A 20,521-nucleotide genomic window follows, 5' to 3' on the forward strand; every position below is an offset into this window, starting at 1 on the left:
AGTAACTTTACTCATGTGAATTGTCCCATTAATTTAAGGTTTCAGAGTTACAGCCATGTTAGTCTGTATTCACAAAAAGAAAAGGAGTACTTGTGGCACCTTAGAGAGTAACCAATTTATTTGAGCATAAGCTTTCGTGAGCTACAGCTCACTTCATCGGATGCATACTGTGGAAAGTGTAGAAGATCTTTTATACACACAAAGCGTGAAAAAATACCTCCCCCCACCCCACTCTCCTGCTGGCAATAGCTTATCTAAAGTGATCACTCTCCTTACAATGTGTATGATAATCAAGGTGGGCCATTTCCAGCACAAATCCAGGGTTTAACAAGAACGTCTGGGGGGTGAGTTAGGAGAAACCAAGGGGAAATAGGTTACCTTGCATAATGACTTAGCCACTCCCAGTCTCTATTCAAGCCTAAGTTAATTGTATCCAATTTGCAAATGAATTCCAATTCAACAGTTTCTCGCTGGAGTCTGGATTTGAAGTTTTTTTGTTGAAGAATTGCAACTTTCATGTCTGTAATCGCGTGACCAGAGAGATTGAAGTGTTCTTTGACTGGTTTATGAATGTTAAACCCTGGATTTGTGCTGGAAATGGCCCACCTTGATTATCATACACATTGTAAGGAGAGTGATCACTTTGGATAAACTATTGCCAGCAGGAGAGTGGGGTGGGGGGAAGTATTTTTTCATGCTTTGTGTGTATAAAAGATCTTCTACACTTTCCACAGTATGCATCCGATGAAGTAGCTCACGAAAGCTTATGCTCAAATAAATTGGTTACTCTCTAAGGTGCCACAAGTACTCCTTTTTGCCCATTAATTTAAATAACTCTCCAACACGAGTATCGTTACACATGGGGCTAACTGCATGCAGCTTTAGACCCTGAGAATAAAACCTCCTGGATGAAATCGTATTCTCACTTAAATGTAAGTTTTGCCATTAACTTCACTGGGGCCAGGGTTTCATCCTTTATGTTTAGGAACTCAGTTTATGGTCAGACTCTCCTTTGCCTTTAACCCTTCTTTTGCCTTTTTCTAAAGATTTCCATGGAGAGGAACATTTATGAGTTTCTACCCAATTTTTTTTTTTGGAATTCTCTCTTATCCATAGTTAGTGTCAAAGGCTCAACAGCTAATTAAATGGTGTTGATGAGACCAAGGGTCAGCTTCCCTTCCAGTCCTCATTCTTTGAGAGGATATAAAGATAGATATGGACAGCAACTGCTGTAGGATTTCTGTCATTTGTATAACTTATTCTTCTGATCAAGAAATGTGCCAGATGCATAGGTAGCTGGTCTTTGCAACCAAATGCATCTCTGTAGTGATGAGATCATAAAGGGTGACTCAGAAATATATTTAGGATAATGGATTTAAACATAGTACCTTCCTAAAATGTTCTGATACAAGCCTCCCTCTGTGCAAAACCCATCTGATCTCTTTGGATTAGTTGAGCCAAACCTTAATTTAATCTGAAAGATAATACCTTTTGGAAAGTGATTTACAATCTGTATTTATTGAAGACACCGGTCTGTTCCTAACAAGAGCATTACTGAAGGCTTTTAACCTTTTTCAGAATCAGTGAAATTACTGCATTATAGTTAGATAGGAGCCATTGACACTTTTATCAAAGGAATACTTAGGCTTCCTCTAATACTGGGGCTGCTTCTTCCAAAGAGTGTTAGAAAATCAACTTATTTTCTGCTCCGGAGACTCCTTCTGATTTAATGAGCAAATAGCCTCTGTAAATTTCTGCTGCAGTGATGGAATCCCCATTTACTGCTTGTCACTGAGGAAGAATTCAGTTGTCCAGAAATTAATCCTGAGCTGCCTTCTCATAAATGTACTTGGACAGATCCAATCCTTGTAAAAAACAAAACAATAAAATGTTACTATCCACCTCCTAGCATATTTCATTTTCCTAGATAGCTCTTGTAATATTTATCTATTTCTAGGTTCCATGCTCCTTTGAAGTTTTACATGATATTAACTGTTCTAACTGAAGTTTGATTTTGATAGATTATTTTTAGTTCCTTTTTTTTCCCCAGTAATCACAAGGCAAATAGTAGAAACTACATTAGGTGGGTCAGTTAAAACTGAATTAGAGAAAGCACTGGAAAATATCCTCTATAAAAATACTTCACTGGTTGAGGAGAAGGGAAGGTGGAGTGATCAAAGTATACTTTTCTGACTCGGATTCTGAGAGGCTGTAGCAGAAGGCATCTGATTTAAAGTGGACATGAAGAGCACAAGTTATTACTGCACCAAAATGGGGATTTGTTTTGATCAAATTATGCTATTTGATTTTTTCAGCAATAGACCATCAGTTGTACCACACTTGTTCAGACAGCACATGGTAAGATATCTCTGTTTCTTTCCCAGGTTTTGGAAAAAAATCAATGATTTAATCATCTTCAATGTACTGTTTGTTCCCCCCGAGTACAGGCTGCTACACATGTACATATTCACAACTCTGCCATGCAGCTAGATTAATTCGTGGTCTCATAGACCTCTTACCAAAGGCTTATGAGGCCGAGAATGAATCTAGCTGGTTGGTATAGTGATTAATAAAATCCTTTGTACTTTATGATTATACCTTTTCACCCCAGGGTCTGAGTGGTTAACAAACATCAGGCACTTCACTCCCTGTGAAGTAGGCAAGTAATAGTATATCCAGGTAACTGAGAGGGTGACTTGACTAGCCCTGTGTCACATAGTGAGTCAGTAGATGAATTAGGCATCAAGTCCAGGAATCTAAAATCCCATAGCTCTTCTTTCTTAAGATGATGCTTACCTCCAGATTTGTGCTACATTCCCTAGCAGCAGTAATATATAAATTAGATTCTTAATTTTAGGTAAAGTGAAATGGGCTAAGAAGCTGACAGCAGAACTGTAAGCTCTTTGGGACAGAGCCAGCCCTTTTGGTATGCAAGTGTCTATCACAGCAGGCACCAATCTTGATTGAGGCCTTTGTGTTGTGAATAGTTAATAATAATAAGGTTTATTTGGTCATACATAAGACACGATGCTCTGTGTCTGAAAAGGACGGTTTATTCAATGAAAAGACTAAGAAGAAATACAGAAAATAGAAGAAAAAGGGTAATCTCGTTGAATGCAATTTCAGTGAAAACCAGCAGGTTGTGCTAATTCCTAGCTGAGGCAGGACAACCCTGTTGTTCTCCCTTAAGTATGAACAGAGAGATGAATTCTGCAAAATGAAGCATGTGGTTTTTACTCTGTATTCAGAGGATTTGTCTGTGTATAATTAAAGGAACATCTTACAATATTCCTTAAGAATCCTTTGAACAAACTCAGAGCCCTGTTTTGTAAAGTATTTCTTCTCTCCAGAGGATTTAAACAAGGAGAACTGCATTCTTACAGTGTACAGGCAGCAGTACTTAAATTTATGTGGGTTTATGTGGGTGCCCTGTTTCTATGTAGCAAGTGTAGCTCTACCGTGGCATCTTCACTTCTTAAACAATTTAAGTTAGTGTTCAGAGGAAAGCTGTGAGGACTGATGTTGTCTTGTTTCTCCTCCAGACTGCTAGAATCAGGATTCCTTAAGGCTTGTTGCTAAACTTCACGAGGGAAAACAATGCATTACTGGACTGAAGACTAAATGGATTCTTCCTGGGCATAGTTTTAGTAATAAATAGGAGTTTTCAAGGCAGAAAAGATTCCGTGCTTCCTCTACTCCAGTTTCCCAAGGAGAAAATGGGTCAGTCGTAGAATCATAGAATATCAGGGTTGGAAGGGACCTCAGGAGGTCATCTAGTCCAACCCCCTGCTCAAAGCAGGACCGATCCCCAATTAAATCATCCCAGCCAGGGCTTTGTCAAGCCTGACCTTAAAAACTTCTAAGGAAGGAGATTCCACCACTTCCCTAGGTAACACATTCCAGTGTTTCACCACCCTCCTAGTGAAAAAGTTTTTCCTAATATCCAACCGAAACCTCCCCCACTGCAACTTGAGACCATTACTCCTTGTTCTGTCATCTGCTGCTACTGAGAACAGTCTAGAGCCATCCTCTTTGGAACCCCCTTTCAGGTAGTTGAAAGCAGCTATCAAATCCCCCCTCATTCTTCTCTTCTGTAGACTAAACATTCCCAGTTCCCTCAGCCTCTCCTCATAACTCATGTGTTCCAGTCCCCTAATCATTTTTGTTGCCCTCCGCTGGACTCTTTCTAATTTTTTCACATCCTTCTTGTAGTGTGGGGCCCAAAACTGGACACAGTACTCCAGATGAGGCCTCACCAGTGTCGAATAGAGGGGAACGATCACGTCCCTCGATCTGCTGGCAATGCCCTTACTTATACATCCCAAAATGCCATTGGCCGCCTTGGCAACAAGGGCACACTGTTGACTCATATCCAGCTTCTCGTCCACTGTAACCCCTAGGTCCTTTTCTGCAGGACTGCTGCCGAGCCATTCGGTCCCTAGTCTGTAGCGGTGCATTGGATTCTCCCGTCCTAAGTGCAGGACTCTGCACTTGTCCTTGTTGAATCTCATCAGATTTCTTTTGGCCCCATCCTCCAATTTGTCTAGGTCCCTCTGTATCCTATCCCTACCCTCCAGCGTATCTACCTCTCCTCCCAGTTTAGTGTCATCTGCAAATTTGCTGAGGGTGCAATCCACACCATCCTCCAGATCATTTATGAAGATATTGAAGAAAACCGGCCCGAGGACCGACCCTTGGGGCACTCCACTCGATACCGGCTGCCAACTAGACATAGAGCCATTGATCACTACCCTTTGAGCCCGACAATCTAGCCAGCTTTCTATCCACCTTTATAGTCCATTCATCCAGCCCATACTTCTTTAACTTGCTGGCAAGAATACTGTGGGAGACAGTGTCAAAAGCTTTGCTAAAGTCAAGGAATAACACGTCCACTGCTTTTCCTTCATCCACAGAACCAGTTATCTCATCATAGAAGGCAATTAGATTAGTCAGGCATGACTTGCGCTTGGTGAATCCATGCTGAGTGTTCCTGATCACTTTCCTCTCCTCTAAGTGCTTCAGAATTGCTTTCTTGAGGACGTGCTCCAGGACCTGCTTTCATCTTGCAAGTCAAATAAACTGCAAGACACAGATATGAGCAATAATAACATATTTAGCAGTTACATAGTGCGTTTCACCTGTAGGTCTCAAAGCCCTTTACAAAGGTGGATGAAGATTATTATGCCTGTTTAACAGACAAGGAATTTGAAGCATAGAGAGGTGAACTGGATGGTCAGAAAATAGGCAGAAATAAAGCCTGTGTCCACTGACTCCTGGTCCAATGCTTTTCCCATTGGATCATGCTGTCTTCAATAGTTAAACAATGGAAGCAGCTGATGACAAAATCTTACATCTTTTTGGTGGTCTGGCAGCATAACCCATTGTAACACAGATAGCCAAGGCTGTGCTGGGCTATCCAGAAGAGTCTATGCTAGTTTAGAAAAGCTATGATTAGGCATTAAAGGGGTCTCTTAATTCAGCATGTGTTACATTAGGGAATATCCAGTCTCCTAACTACTGTTTTTCATTTCTGAAAGACTCCTTCCCGGAAATTAGTAGTTTAACAGCTTCCATCTGACTTGACCCATTAGTCATGCTTATGACATTACAGTAGGGAAATTTCAGGCCCAGAATTGAGGGGGTATTGTGGCAGTCTCCATAAAGCATACACTTAAGTTCCTTTAGAGCTCTCATTTACCCCATCCAGCATTGTGATTCATGCATATGACAAGATTTACAACATGAGAAGAAATCTCTATACAGGATCGATACAAAACCAAGCCAACAGTTGCCAAACTAGATTTACATTCTTTCAGCTATCACTTGCTTCATATAAGCAGCCTTTCTGCCTCCATCCCCAAGGAAGGTGGTGGGTGGTCATTCCTTGTGGAGGGATTTTGCATTTTTGAAGGAATAGCAAATGTCTCACCACTCCCAACAGCCTGGATGCACTGCGTCCTGGCTATTGTGCTCTGCTCTGATCCAGTTTTCCATTTGATATTAATTCCTGTTGCAGCTTTAATTTTAATCATTATAATGAAGAAGTTAAGCCTGTTACACACAATGGTACTTGAACTATCCTGCAAAACATGAGGAACAGCCAGTGTGTCAGTTCGAACACAGTGTCATGTTACCGCAGAGTATTTGAATGTAATTCTAAATACAAGTATCAGAGGGTTAGCCGTGTTTGTCTGGATCTGTAAAAGTGGCAGAGTCCTGTGGCACCTTAGAGACTAACAGACGTATTGGAGCATAAGCTTTCGTGGGTGAATACCCACTTCGTCGGATGCATGTAGTGGAAATTTCCAGAGGCAGGTATAAATATGCAAGCAAGAATCAGGCTAGGGATAATGGAGGTCCCTAGCCTGATTCTTGCTTGCATATTTATACCTGCCTCTGGAAATTTCCACTACATGCATCCGACGAAGTGGGTATTCACCCACGAAAGCTTATGCTCCAATACGTCTGTTAGTCTCTAAGATGCCACAGGACTCTTTGCCAATTCTAAATACAAAAATCTTCATGAATTGCGCAGGATAAAGTTACAGAATGAGATGAAACAGGATGGTCCCATTGCAACAGTCTCTGCTTTTGCAACCCCAGTGATGAACATTAAAACAAGTGCAATCTGTAGTTCTGGCAATAGATAATATTGACTATACTCCATTGGTTAGTGTAGAAACTGCTGGGACAATGCATAGGAATTTTCTCCACACCAGGATGTCCAAATAAGATCATTATGGGCCTGATCCAAAGCCAAATGAAGTCTACAAGAGTCTTTCCATTGACTTCAGTGGGATCAAGTCGATGTAACGTTGTCCCAACTCTATTGTTTAAGGGGTTGTTTTGTTTTACTAAGCTTATCTGAGAATTAAATGGGGTTGTAGAATTATTACAGCAACTAACAGTGAGTGACATGTAATTGTTAATGCTGGAACTCACCAGGATAGGTAGTCTTCTGGAAAAGAATCAAAGCATGGTTGTGTGATGGGGGGACCCCACACATCGAACAAGGCCACCCCTGTTGGCCCAGTGCGGGGTTGGTACATCCTGTCACACAGTCCTCTGTGTGGTATCAGGTAATTACCACAAGGAGGGCTTGGGACCCCTGGCAGGGCCAAGCAAACAAACAGTCCATGGTCACTGAGCCTCCTGGCTGGGGCAGAGCAAACAAGCAGTAGCCACACTTAGTGGCAAATGTGGGTGGGGAGTAGGGAACCCAGGCCAAACATACTCCACCAGGTTCCGACCCAGTGCCCTGTGAAGCCAGGAAATTCCCCATTAAGGGTTTAAGCATCGGCTTCTACCACATTCCCTGGTTCACTTTCTACCACAAAGTGCATGTCGGGCATTTCCTTGGCTGGCAGCAGGCTGGCATCCCCATCAGTCTCTGTGGTCAGCAGGTCGTTGGCAGCGAAGTCTGGGTCAGCGGTTCCAACAGCTTGGAGAGTCACAGGTGCCTCAGCAGGAGCCTGCAGCACATGTCCCTCCTCCTCCTCTGAGCTGGGCTACCTGCTTTTATGTGTCCCTTCAACCTGGAGCATGTGCAGCAGGGGCGAGGGGGTGTGGCCTCCTGGGCCCCCAGTGATTGATCTGACCCTGTTGGCCCAGTGCAGGGTTGGTACACCTTGTTACAAGGCATAAATCCCACCTTGGCTGCACAGCACTGTTCACAAGCCCACAAATGTAGAGAGTCCTGCAGGAGCTTCTACAGCCTGAGAGGAAGCATCATCTGAGCTGCCTTTCACCCTGTATCTACTTGTCTGGCTGAGGACTAGCTGGGTAGATCCAACAAATCCCTGCTGATCCTTTAAGGAGCTGGGTAGAACATTAGGAATTGGGCAGTGGAGTTGGGGGGGAGGGCGCGACGAAGGGTAGAACTGTGCGGGACAGGAATAGTGAGTTGAAGTGTATGGATTAATGTGGCCATTTTGGAAAGGGGAACATATCAGTGTTCTGTCAAGGATTTCATCTTGCAAACCCTTTACTCCTGTGGGTAGTTCCATTCATCTCATGTGAGTAAAGTTAGCCATCTGTGTAAGTGACTGCAGAATCGGGCCACAAATTAGTAAGCATTAAAGGTATACTTTCTCAGTGTTTGCATTTCCTGACTTGTGTGCTTAACGACGTAAGACTTATTTAGCCACCCGTGTATCTCTTGGTACTGAACATATACATTTTCAAATGTATATGTAGATTTACAGTACTTCAGCTGACTGATTAAAACAACATTTTTACTAGAAATTGTCCAAAGCAAAGACATTTCAGCCTGCAGCTAATTTTATGCAACTTATTGGTTATAGTCTGGATCCAACTATGTCAGTAGGCCCAAAGGACTATTTCGTGGTGGTGGTCTCAAAAAGCCGGGAAGAATGTTGAGCATGGTCTTGATTTGAACGCTGATGAGGTAGATAGAACATGATGCCTCCTGATTGCTAAACTCTCTGCAAGGAGCTACTATATAAGGGCGAATCAGCTGAAAGCTTGGCTGGACTCAAGCTGACCTTTTCGGTAGGCATGGGGCAGATACATTACGTACTGTATGATCAGTTTAACAGGCCTGCATGAACTACTTAATGAAAGGGATATTGCAATGGCTCAATTATGGTGCTCAGTTGGCAAGAAAGTTAGAATTAATAATGTCATTGCAGTAAAAGTCAGCTGTTCTCTAGTCACACTCCCTGCCAACCGTTACGAGATGCAGATCCAGAAATATTTCCCCCATCTGCCAATAGTTTCAAATCATCTTGGCAAGTTTCATATTTCTATTTTAAACTCTGTTAAGGGAAATTGCTCCTTCGCTCTCTGGGCTGAGAACTCTGAGACTGAGAGCCATGAAGAATGTTCCCTGACTAGCCTACCTGCATTTGGTGAAGTGGGCCTAGTGCAACAAAAATTCGTAAAGGCCATCACAAAGCGTTAATTTAGTTTCTGAGACATGGTGAACACCTGTTACAAACCCTGACTTAATGGGTATTGTCTGGATGGTCAGCACCTTTCAGGATCAAGCCATTTGTGTCTTGATTCCAGCAAAACATTCCAGAACATATTTTAAAGTAGAATTGTCATTTTAAATTCATAAATTATAGAACTACTGTTTTATTTCTTCCACTAACACTGTTTAAGTGAAGCAGATTAGTATCATGTTAAATACTTCCTGGCTACTTTGTTTAACAAATGTTGAAGTTATGTTTATTTTCACAGCTTGCTGTTCTTTTGATCTGACATGAACAGAACACTCTCTTCTCAAACTACCACCACCAGCCAGTGGATTCTGCAGAGTGTTCTATTTGTGAATAGGTGTATAAAGGGATTTTCAATTAGATTCTAAAACACCTGCTCCCCCCTCCTGTCCCGTTCCACAGCTAAGCTTCATCATAGCTTTTATGCTGGGACCAGCTATTTAAAAGCAGCAGCATATATGATACCAACCGAGAGGCCTTAGATAGTAAATTATAAGTGTAATATTAGTAATTTATATCCAAGTACACTCAGTTTTTACATTTGTAGAATTCCTGTATTATCACATTTTAATTTTGTCCTCGCTGTAATATGTAAGCTATAAAGCCTCACATGAGTTGTCCTCCCTACACACAGGAGTAAGAGTTTGGAGAATAAGGCCCTATGTGCTCAAAATTAGACATTATTTGTTGAGAGTGAAGCAACACTAAATTATTTTATATCAGCCTTATCATTTGTGTATGGCCACAGATCAACTGTTTTGAGGGAGAGGCATCAAGAGTGAAACTTAGGTTTGGGCCAGAGAAAGGAAGATCTTCCCCTGTTACTCAAGTGAATGAACTGAAGTACTGGAAAGTTTCCTAGTGGCTCCCAACCATCAGTTGTTTACTTTTGAGTGGACAGACAGAGACAAGTAGAGGCAGCTTCATCACAAGCAGATCCAAAATGAAATTAGCATGAACGAGTTGGAAGATCCTAATGATCTGTCAGTGTTGATTTAACTTTGCAGTTGGGCTGTGGGGCTTGGGAGGGCAGGGATACTGATTCATCTCCATAATCAAGTGTATTTTGACTTTGATACTTTGGCAAAGGCTTTTTATGGAAATATCCTTCCTTGTTCTTTGTAGGTGAATGAATCTGCATGTGATATTCATCTGACACTGCTATTCTGACTGTGGCATGAAGCGAGATTGTTCCATTCCTATCTAGTTTGAATCTGACTAGCAGCTGGCATGGGGTTCCCTGTCCTTCCAGCACAAATAAGGCTACAGCAGGGGATTTAAAAAATATATACATTTCATTATAAAGAGGGAGAAGGATTGGGAAGACTGAAAGACAAAATGAGGGAAAGAGGAACACAGAGGGGATAGAAAGTCAGAGTGGCATAACTGAGCAAAGAGAAGAGAGAAGTCTGACAAGGGGGAGAGATGGAAGCTAAGCATAGTAGTTGACCAGAATAGAGAAGAGAAGCTTGTGGAAGGGGAAACAAGCCATTAAAGAAAGCCAGTATTAGAAAGTGAATTTTCCTGGAGGACAGATGAATAAACTTGGAGGAAACAAGCTAGATGCTTTGCATTTATTTGTAAGTAATAAACATGGGAAAATTAGGCAGTGGCAAAGAGATACAGAAAAGATAACCAAGAGGGAAAATGAGTGGAGAAGCCAAAAAGAATTAAGACAAGGGAAACATAAATTACATGGATTTTAAACGAGCATATCATGTAAAATTTGCTAAAAACCTGGCCCAGTTTGGTGACAGCTTACAAATGATGGCACCCCTCTTTCCTCCATAGACCTCCTGTGTAGTCTAACTACTAGAGATTTGGCCTACTGTCCCTCCCACCCTACACTAAGTAGGGGCAGCAGCAGACTGCTGGAGACAGGAGGAGAGGTGGTTCTGGCTTCTCTTGCACCTTCTAAACAGCAAGGGCATCTCACTTTCTGAGGGCTTGAGGAAGCAATTCGGGGTGGGGGCAGAGAAAAAGGGAACCTCTCCTCCTATCACCTTCAACAGCAGAAGCAGGTCTGCCCAATTCCTTGCCCTGTAATGCTGAACCGTCATTCGTTCTTCCCACACAAATACAGATATCACCTCATACACTTCACTAGTGTTCAGATGTCTATAGTACATACATGTTAACATTGTGAAGGTCAGCATTTAGTTTTGGCATTACAGTGCGAGTTCAGGATATTTGGTATGTGTTTTGTTTGACTTTTACTATGTTGGAGGTGTTTGGGAGTTAACTGGTGGAGGGTTAGAGTTAGTCACCATGAACTGGCAATGTGATGTGTGAGTGCTAGGACATGTTTAAGGATCTTTTAACTGGATATTGCCTGGTTTTTAAGGGCTTGTAGGGATGGACTTCACACTTGGCTTAACTGGCTGTTAATAAAGCTTCTCCCTCCCCCCACCCTCCCTTAAAGGAGGCAGTGGAGGGAATAGAATTATATTGAATCATGGATTGACACAGGCTCCATTTTGTGGTGCTAGTACAGAGGTGGGCAAACTACGGCCTGCGGGCCACATCTGGCCCATGGGACCGTCCTGCCCGGCCCCTGAGCTCCGGGCCCAGGAGGCTAGCCCCCGGCCCCTCCCCTGCACCCACGCCCCTGCGCAGTGCAGTGCTGTGGGCAGTGTGGATGCAGAGCCCGGCCTGACCTGGTGCTCTGTGCTGTGCGGTGCGGCTGCCTGTTCTGGTTCAGCCACGCTGCCAGCCACCGGTGCTCCAGGCAGCCTGGTAAGGAGGCAGGGAGCAAGGGGGGTTGGATAGAGGGCAGGGGAGTTCAGGGGGTGGTCAGGAGTATGGATTGGGTCGGGGCGGTCAGAGGGTGGGGAATGGGGGCTGAATGGGGCAGGGATCCTGGGGGGGCAGTCAGGAAGGAGAGGGGGGTTGAATGGGGGTGGGGGGGCAGTTAGGGGCAACTGGTCCGGGGGCAGTCAGGGAGAAGGGGTGGTTGGATGAGGCAGGGGTCCCGGGGGGATAGTCAGGAAGGAGAGGGGGGGTTGGATGAGGCAGTGGGGGGCAGTTAGGGGCGGGAGGTCCAGGAGCGGTCAGGGGACCCAGAGCAGAGGGGGCTGGATGGGGCAGGGGTCCCTGGGGGGCTATCAGGGAATGGGGCGGTTGGATGGGGCAGGAGTCCTGGGGGGGCCATCAGGGGGAGAGAAGCTGGGGCGGGGCGGGGGCCGTGACATGCCTGGCTATTTGGGGAGGCACAGCCTCCCCTAACCTGTCCTCCATACAATTTCAGAAACCCGATGCAGCCCTCAGGCCAAAAAGTTTGCCCGCCCCTGTGCTAGATTTAAGTCGGGTAATGTACCTGTGTGGCCACAAACAGACAGATGAGCCTGGGACTTCTTTAATGTGAGGAGGTGGGGGGTGGGAGATGTTTGGTCTGGGTGGAGGCTAGAGTGGCTGAGGAGAGGCTCTGAACATCTACTTCTGCGACAGTCAGTGAGGCTTACATGGCATATTTTACCTGTCACAGCTTATTTAAGAACAAATCATGTCAAACCAACCTCAAAGATACGAACACCAGAGTTATGAACTGACCGGTCAACCGGACACCATGTGAAACCGGAAGTAACCAAACAGGCAGCAGAGAGAGAGGGGAAAAAGAGAAGCAGCAGCAAATACTGTACTGTGCCTGTATTGCATCTTAAAGGTAGACACATCTGGGCTGCCTGTCCCCCCTTCCCCAGCCAAGGCAGCCGGAGCCAGCAGAGTAACAGCCCTGGGGTCTGCACTGCTTTCACCCCTCCCCCCGCTGGGAGGGGGATGCACTGTTTACACACACACACAAACATCCCCCTGCCCCCGGCTTGGAGTGTCAGCTGCTGGATCTGGAGTCTGAATTGTGCTTTCTTCAGAGTTATGGACAACCTCAATTCCTGAGGTGTCCGTAACTCTGAGGTTCTACTGTACTATCCTTCTTTGACAGGGTAACAAGCCTTGTGAAAGGGGGTGGGGGAGTGGGAGCATCAGATGTGATAAATCTTCTTTAGTAAGGCTTTTGATACCATCTCACATGATCTTGTCATAAGCAATCTAGGGAAATACAGCCTAAGTGAACCTGCTATAATGTGGATGCACAAGTTGGTGGAGAACTGTACTCAGAGAGTAGTTATCAATGGTTCACAGTCAAGCTGGAAGGGTATATGGAGTGGAATCCCACAGGGATCTGTCCTGGGTCCAGTTCTCTTCGATATCTTCATAAATGATTTGGATAATGGCATAGAGAGTACACTTATAAAGTTAGTGGACAATACCAAACTGGGAGGGGTTGTAAGCGCTTTCAAGCACAGTATTAGAATTCAAAATGATCTTGACAAACTGGAGAAATGGTCTGAAATAGATAGGATTAAATTCAATAAGGACAAATGCAAAGTACTACACTTACAAAGGAATAATCAATTGCACGCACACAAATTTGGACATAACCGCCTAGAAAGGAGTACTGTAGAAAAGGATCTGGGGGTTACAGTGGATCACAAACAAAATATGGGTCAGTAATGTAACACGGTTGCACAAAAAGCAGTCATTCTAGGATGTATCAGCAGGAGTGTTGTGAGCAAGACAAGAGAAGTAGTTCTTCCACTCTACTCTGCGCTAAGATCTCAGCTGAAGTACTGTGTCTAGTTCTGGGTATCACACTTTGGGAAGGATGTGGACAAATTGGAGAAAGGCCAAAGAAGAGCAACACAAATGACTAAAGGTCTAAAATACATGCCCTGTGAAGGAAGATTGAAAAAATTGGATTTGTTTTCTCTGGAGAAGAGAAGATGAGGGAGAATATAAAAGTCATCAAGTACGTTGATGGTTCTAAAGAGCAGAGTGATAAATTGTTCTCCTTATCCACTGAGGACAGACAAGAAGCAATGGGCTTAAATTGCAGCAAGGGAGATATAGGTTGCACATTAGGAAAAACTTCCTAAGCAGATTACCTAGGGAGGTTGTAGACTCTTCATCAGTAGAGGATTTAAGAACAGGTTAGACAAACACCTGTCAGGGATGGTCTAGATAATACATAATCTTGCCACAGTGCAGGACACTGGCCTAGGTGACCTGCTGAAGTCCCTTTCAATCTTACACTTCTGTGATTTTAGCTGTCGTGTTCTAAATTAATGTATGCTAGGATTTGAAGCACACGTACTGCAACTGTGATTTTATTTGTACCTTCCAGATACATTTGTCCCCATGCGTGCATGTGTGGGGGGAGAGTCGCTCCTGAGATGCTGTGTGGGAAGGAGTCGCTTGATATGATTTTATCATGACAAGCAGTTTTGTGTAAAAAGGTTACACTGTACAGATTAAATCCAGCAATTGAAGCTTTTGTTTGAAATCCATTAAAATCAATCAAGGAAATTAAAGCATAATGTCTGCATAAGGTATCCTGCTACTACATGGGATTGGTTAGGATGAGTGATAGGCCCTTCTGGTACTTATGAGGTTGATGTGTCTTACAGTGGTGGGTAGCATCACTGAGGGTAATGACACTGTCAGGTTTTCACAATCTAAACTCCTCTTTTAGTGGGTGTATGACTGTGCTGCCATTCTAAAAGATTTTGAGGATGGATCTGGATTTTGTTTAGGCTCTCAGGGATGGATGCTGGCTGCTCTTATGCTTCCTCTGCCTTCTCTGAGGTTGTCTGATTATTAACTCTTCAAGGCAGAGATTGTCTTTGTCTTTTATGTCTTGTACAGGGCCAGGCACATTGTCTGGGCTTAGTAATATCAGCATTTTATACCGTAAACAAGCAGCCTAAACACAACCACCAATGTCCACCATTGCACTGCCACAAACGTGCACAAACTGCCCTCAGCAGTCAGAATAGAGATGTGTTGTCTTCATAGCAGTAAACAGTGCATACCTCAGGTGAAAGGTTGGCAAAATTGCCATATTTGGAGACAACGTACAGCTGTGCATCACTACTAACTTGAAAATAGAAGGTGGTTGTTCTTATTAAGAAAACACAGTAAAAGAAAAATAGTTCAGGGTGTCAGGATGAGAGTTACAGAGCAAGATTAGCCAGAATTGATCAAGTGTTTTTCCAAAGAGAAACTAAGACCATTTAAGAACTGCCACTCTGAAACCTGCTCAATCCTTGGCACTTTTGAAAATTGGGAAGGTGTCTAAATATAGATTTAGGGTTCTAGCCTAAGGTTCCTATTTTTGAAAGTCTTGGCCACATATTGTGGGGGAAATAAGTCAGTATAAAAAGATTTAGGTTATAATGATTTTTTTTTAATTCCCAGGTTTTTCCAAGGCAATGTCATAAAGCACATATGCTATGGCAATATTTCTAACAGTAGTAGTAATCATTAGTATTTATATAGCACTCTGCCATGTCTGATATTCTCCCCAAACAGCACACTGCAGTGATATAATTTCCAGTGTGCTCCTACTCCTGGGCAGCATGCACTCATGCTTTTAGCATTTATAATTCATGAGAGGTTCAGCCTGGCTGAGCTTTAAATATGGTGGGTCTGATGTTCCTCTCACTTTCACAAGTGTCAATCAGCTGTAGCTCCACTGAAGTCAACAGTGTTAGATTCCATCCCCGCCTTGACATGCTACCGGCTGTGGAGGTTGTGTGTGTGTGTAAAATGAGCTATGTCAGCTTTATAGCAACGAGAAATCTCCCTGTGTCAGGAGGAGCCCAAGGGAGGCAGTGCTGAACAATATAATAATCTGTGACAAAATGGACCAAAATATAGAAACACAAGACAGGATTGAAAAGAAAATACCACAGCAAAATGAGAGGGTAGGGACCACTGGGTGTGACATATTATCAGTGTGGTATAGCTCCTTAAGTCTGGATTCCCCTTTTTGTGATGCTGCTTGAAAGGTAGATAATTATATCTGAAGTGGGAGAGAGAGAGAAAAGGACAGGAGAGATGAATGTGAGGAATAGTAGGAGATCATTCAGACCGTGGATATGGTATTAGGACAGGACAGGGGAAAGACAAGAGCACCTGGTGATGATTTTCCTCCCCGTTTAAGGAAAATCTCCAAAAGTGTCTGTCAATTTTGGGTGCCATACTTTTTGGCCACTGGATTTGAACCACCTGGCACTGGTTTTCAGAGGTGTGCAGCCCCCACAACTTCAGCCCTCTGTACAACTGGATGGTGGGTGAAAATCAGGACTTCAGTGTCTCAAATTGAACACCTAACATTTAGAAGCCATTTCTGAAAATGTAGGCCTCAATTAGCAGGAGCAACCAAATTAATAAACGTTGCCATGTTGGGTTCAATCTGAAGCAGTCTTTCCCTGTTCCTTAAGAACACTCTTGTGTTCTTATCTAAAGATTTATCTAGGCAAAATTTCTTAGCTAATGTATTCATTATCTCTGAAGAAACACTGAGTTCTCTGGGTCTGTACAGGATTATTTATCACCACCATGTTGCTGTTAGTATAGATTGTGTGATGAGATTTGTGATGCGATTAGTACAGTATCTTCATGGTGAAACATGTCTTTAATGTGAAGATCACTGTAAGCAATAATAATGACATGCTGTAAGTCAGAGAAGGAGCTAATCAGTATGGTATTTGAGGGCTGGTGTAACGAACTCTTCCTGTTTTATGTGCATAGTCTGGGGCAGTGAGATCTGAGAGAGAAATGCATACTTGTTAGAGCAGATGCCTGGGGGTCCTGAGTATTGGGGTAACTTCCTAGCTCTGCCACTGATTTCTTGAGGGAAATTGGACAACTCATTTAACCACTTGATGCCTCAGTTTACCTTCAGTGGTTACCATTAAAAGTGATCATTTGTCTACAGTTGTTTCTCATTCTAAATGTAGGGAAACACTCATATCTCAGTTACCTCTGTATAATAACTGTTAGCAAATGCTTTCTCTTTAACAGCAACTACTGTATCTGGAAATATATATGCTATAGATCACAAGGGGCGATGAGCTAGAATGATGTAGAGCAGTGCCATATAAATACAGAAATCCCAAGCACTGCACACAAAAGGGTGAATATGTGGGCTTCCAGAGACAGATGGACTATTCTTATCTCATTCTAACTTTACACAGAGGCAGCTCCATTTTGTTCAATGGAGTTACCCCTGATTTACTCTGGTACTGTACATATTTCACCTCTCTCTTTGTGAATGAAAGTATCTCAGGGAGGTAGGGAAGTATTACTACCCCACCTGACAGATGAGGAACTGGAATTTTAGAACCAGTACAAGGATTGGGACTCCCATAGGAACTATAGCCGTTGTTTGGTTTTTTTTTGGGGGGGGGGGTAGGGAACATCACTATTGTACTGTGTACACATCATTCAGATTGATGGGAAATCCTAAAGGATTGCCAGGGAATCCAAATGCTAGAAGTACTTGTAGGTTTTGTACAGACTCATATCATAAAAGCATACTATTAACAGCTGCAAAGTATTATCTAAAGATAGGGCTTGATCCTCTTCTCCATTACACCAGTTTAACTCCAGTGTGACTCCTTTTACTTCAGTGGAATCAAGCTGGCACAAAACTGGCATAGCAAAATGGAGAAATGGCCTCGCAGTCTCTCCATTGTAATGGTAGTAACTAAATTTCCTTTATAAGTTATTCTGACCACTGCCTCCCAACACACTGTTCCAGACCATTCCAATCCAAGTGATGTTTGTCTCTTGTTTTGTGGTCTCTTGCCACCAGATTATTTTTTTGTTTTTTGGTCAAAGTAGAGATTAACTAGATAGAAAGTTTATGGGAGTTTTGGATAGTAGAGAGGTTTCACATTTTAATTTTTGCAAGGTTATTTTTTAATGTGGGACATTGTATCTCAAAATCAGCTTGAGCCAGAAAATCTAGGTGCATGTGATTCTTCATTAGCCCTTTGAAGTACTTTCTTTCTCTGTTTCTAGGAAGGCTACATGTTTAATTTTGGAGGCATTTGAGATTGCTTTTGAAACTCTTGCTTGTCTGTGAACTCCGTAAGGGACCATTTTCAAAGCCCATGTCTTTGTACACTTTTGTAATCAGCAAGCATTGTTCAAATAGTTGCGTCACTCCAAGAGAGAGAATATAGAGAGCGGCCAAGCAATTTGTACAGAAGCTACATGGTCTAGTGGACTGAGCAAAGGGCTGAGTGCCAGACATATCTGAATTTTAATTCTAGCTCCACCTCTACAAAACTGTGTGGCCTTTAATAACGTAGCTTTGCTATTTTATACTGTGCCTTCCATCCACAGACAAAAAAAACTTGACGAATATAAATTGTCGCTGTCCTTTCATGTGTGGTAAGCAGAGTACTATTAAGAAAGCATTAAGGCTAAGGGATTTGCCCAGATTTGCACAGAGCTGGGATTAGATTTTGGGTCTCCTGACTCCCAGTCCCAGGCCAAATCTTCCAGATTACAGTGCCTCCTTTAGAAATCACCAAAGCTGTCTGTGCCACTATTGGAAATTTAAAGAAGTTTTTGCTTGGAAACAACTACAAAGTGTGTACATTTTCATTCCTCTTTATCATCAGTATAATTTTTTACAACAAAAAGTGGAGTAAACTCCATCTGATTCTCATTATGTAGGTAAGAAAATGTGTAGTCGCATTTTTGTATGCCATTGACAAGTACGTTTCTGTTCCATTCACTAAATACAGCACACAGGCTTTCCCTCAGCTAGATCATTTTTAACATGAACTTTTTTTCCATGCATTTCTCTTCCTTGTGAAAATTTCTTTTTATAGCTTGACAGATAAGGCAGCTGACTTGGGTACAGATTGAAGTGGGTTCATATGATGTTGGAATTTTGCTCACAGATTTAAAATGCTTTATTTGACATTCTCTCATTAAATTCTTATCACTTAATTATTTCTCCAAACAAAATGGAAATAGAGTTAAACAAGACACAGAGAAATATTGTAAACCCTTCCTCTGGAGTTCTTAAATTCATGATGGAAAGGAAGAGTGGTGCAATATAATGCCACCTGTGACCATAACTGGCTTATTTGCTGTGAATGGCTATGTCTTCTCTAGCTCTTTTTTAGATACAGTGAAATGCATAAGCATGGCCATACTGGGTCAGACCAATGGTCCATCTAGCCCAGTATCCTGTATTCCGACAGTGGCCAATGCCAGGTGCTTCAAAGGGAATGAACAGAACAGGTAATCAAGTGATCCATCCCCTATCATCCACTGCCAGCTTCTGGCAACAGAGCGTAGCGACACTCGGCGCATGTTTGGCCTGCTAAACCCAGGGTTGTGAGTTCAATCCTTGAGGGGGCCATTTAGGGATTTGGGGCAAAAATTGGGGATTGGTCCTGCTTTGAGCAGGGGGTTGGACTAGATGACCTCCTGAGGTCCCTTCCAATCCTGATATTCTATGATTCTATGACCTATTCTCTGTGAATGTGGCTAGTCCATTTTTGAACCCTGTTGTAGTTTTGGCCTTCACAACATTCCCTGACAATAAGTTCCACGTGTTGATTGTGTATTGTCTGAAGAAGTACTTCCTTGTGTTTGTTTTAAACCTGCTGCCTATTAATTTCATTGGATGACCCCCTAGTTCTTGTGTTATATGAAGGAGTAAACAACATTTCCTTATTCACTTTCTCCACACCAGTCAAGATTTTATAGACCTTATGCAATAAAAATGTGCAATAAAGAGCTCATTCTCCTCCGTGACAGAGCATCCTGTCAAAATTGATAACTTTAAAGTATCCTCATCTACTTTCCAGTATAATTTTTTTTTGACTAGTGAACAACTGAGGTGTTAGGTTGTTTTCTTGAGAGGTTGCTTAAAGGTGTCATGAAGAGAGATGGAAATATTGATTTGTGGCCTTTTTCCCAACTGTTAATTTAAGATGCACAAAGAGTCAGAGATGTGGATTAGGGGCTTTCTCAGCTCTTAGTTGAAGGAGTCGAGTATTGAATCTTTAACAGAAGTCTGGTCTTCCATCTGTTTATTAGGTTTTTGAGTTGGATGTGAGTTAAAAAATAATGTAAGTTTTAAACGGTCAAAATAAAAATCACTTTACCTCTTATTTAATCAAATATCATTTCTTTGGTATCTGTTGTCTTAAACCTGCTAGTCTTCCAGCGGTCCATAGTTTTCCAAGGAAAACAGTAAACAAGACCTGCACTTTTAAGGGTGTAAAAACAATCATGAACCTTGCCCCATCATACATCACAAAATAGCAAAAAGTGGGAGGAAATTGTTTTTCTTTCGCAGGTGACCTTTAAAACTGATTTCATTGTATAATATCTTTGTTTATGGCTAAACCTGTTGGGTTCTGTTTTGGCTACCTACATGGTGTGGTTATGAAAATCCCTTAACAATTGTGGGGTTTTGTCTTTTGTGTATCACAATTTAAGCTTCTGTGAGCTCTGCAAGGATAGCTGAAAAACCTGGAAGGCCAATAATAGCGCACGTTACAGTGGAGAGTTACACACATTGTATTCTCTCTTGGAGTCTTTAATTTTGTTCTTTGGTATTGTATTGTTTTATTTAAGCTAACATAAGCCATTCAGGATCAAAGTATAGGTTTGCTTTTTGGTCTAGAAAGCCTCACACATGGGAAATGTTATTTTGATCTGATAGTGATATGGAACATTTTAGC

The 20,521-nt window shown here is 42.5% G+C and overlaps 1 protein-coding gene across 8 annotated transcripts in view; it reads left to right on the forward strand.

Moving 5' to 3' along the window:
- TSPAN9 (tetraspanin 9) overlaps positions 1–20,521 on the forward strand; it is a 275,804-nt gene that overhangs the window by 215,566 nt on the left and 39,717 nt on the right. The window contains exon 2 of one of the 8 annotated variants that reach the window (XM_073314350.2): positions 2,316–2,358. The exons of the other annotated variants lie outside the window; for them this stretch is intronic. Coding sequence (XP_073170451.1) covers positions 2,356–2,358 — 3 coding nt within the window. The 5' untranslated portion in view covers positions 2,316–2,355. The remainder of the gene's footprint in view (positions 1–2,315; positions 2,359–20,521) is intronic. 8 annotated transcript variants of the gene reach the window in all.

Source organism: Lepidochelys kempii, chromosome 1 (assembly GCF_965140285.1).
Source record: "Lepidochelys kempii isolate rLepKem1 chromosome 1, rLepKem1.hap1, whole genome shotgun sequence".
In the NCBI taxonomy this organism is placed as follows: domain Eukaryota; kingdom Metazoa; phylum Chordata; order Testudines; family Cheloniidae; genus Lepidochelys; species Lepidochelys kempii.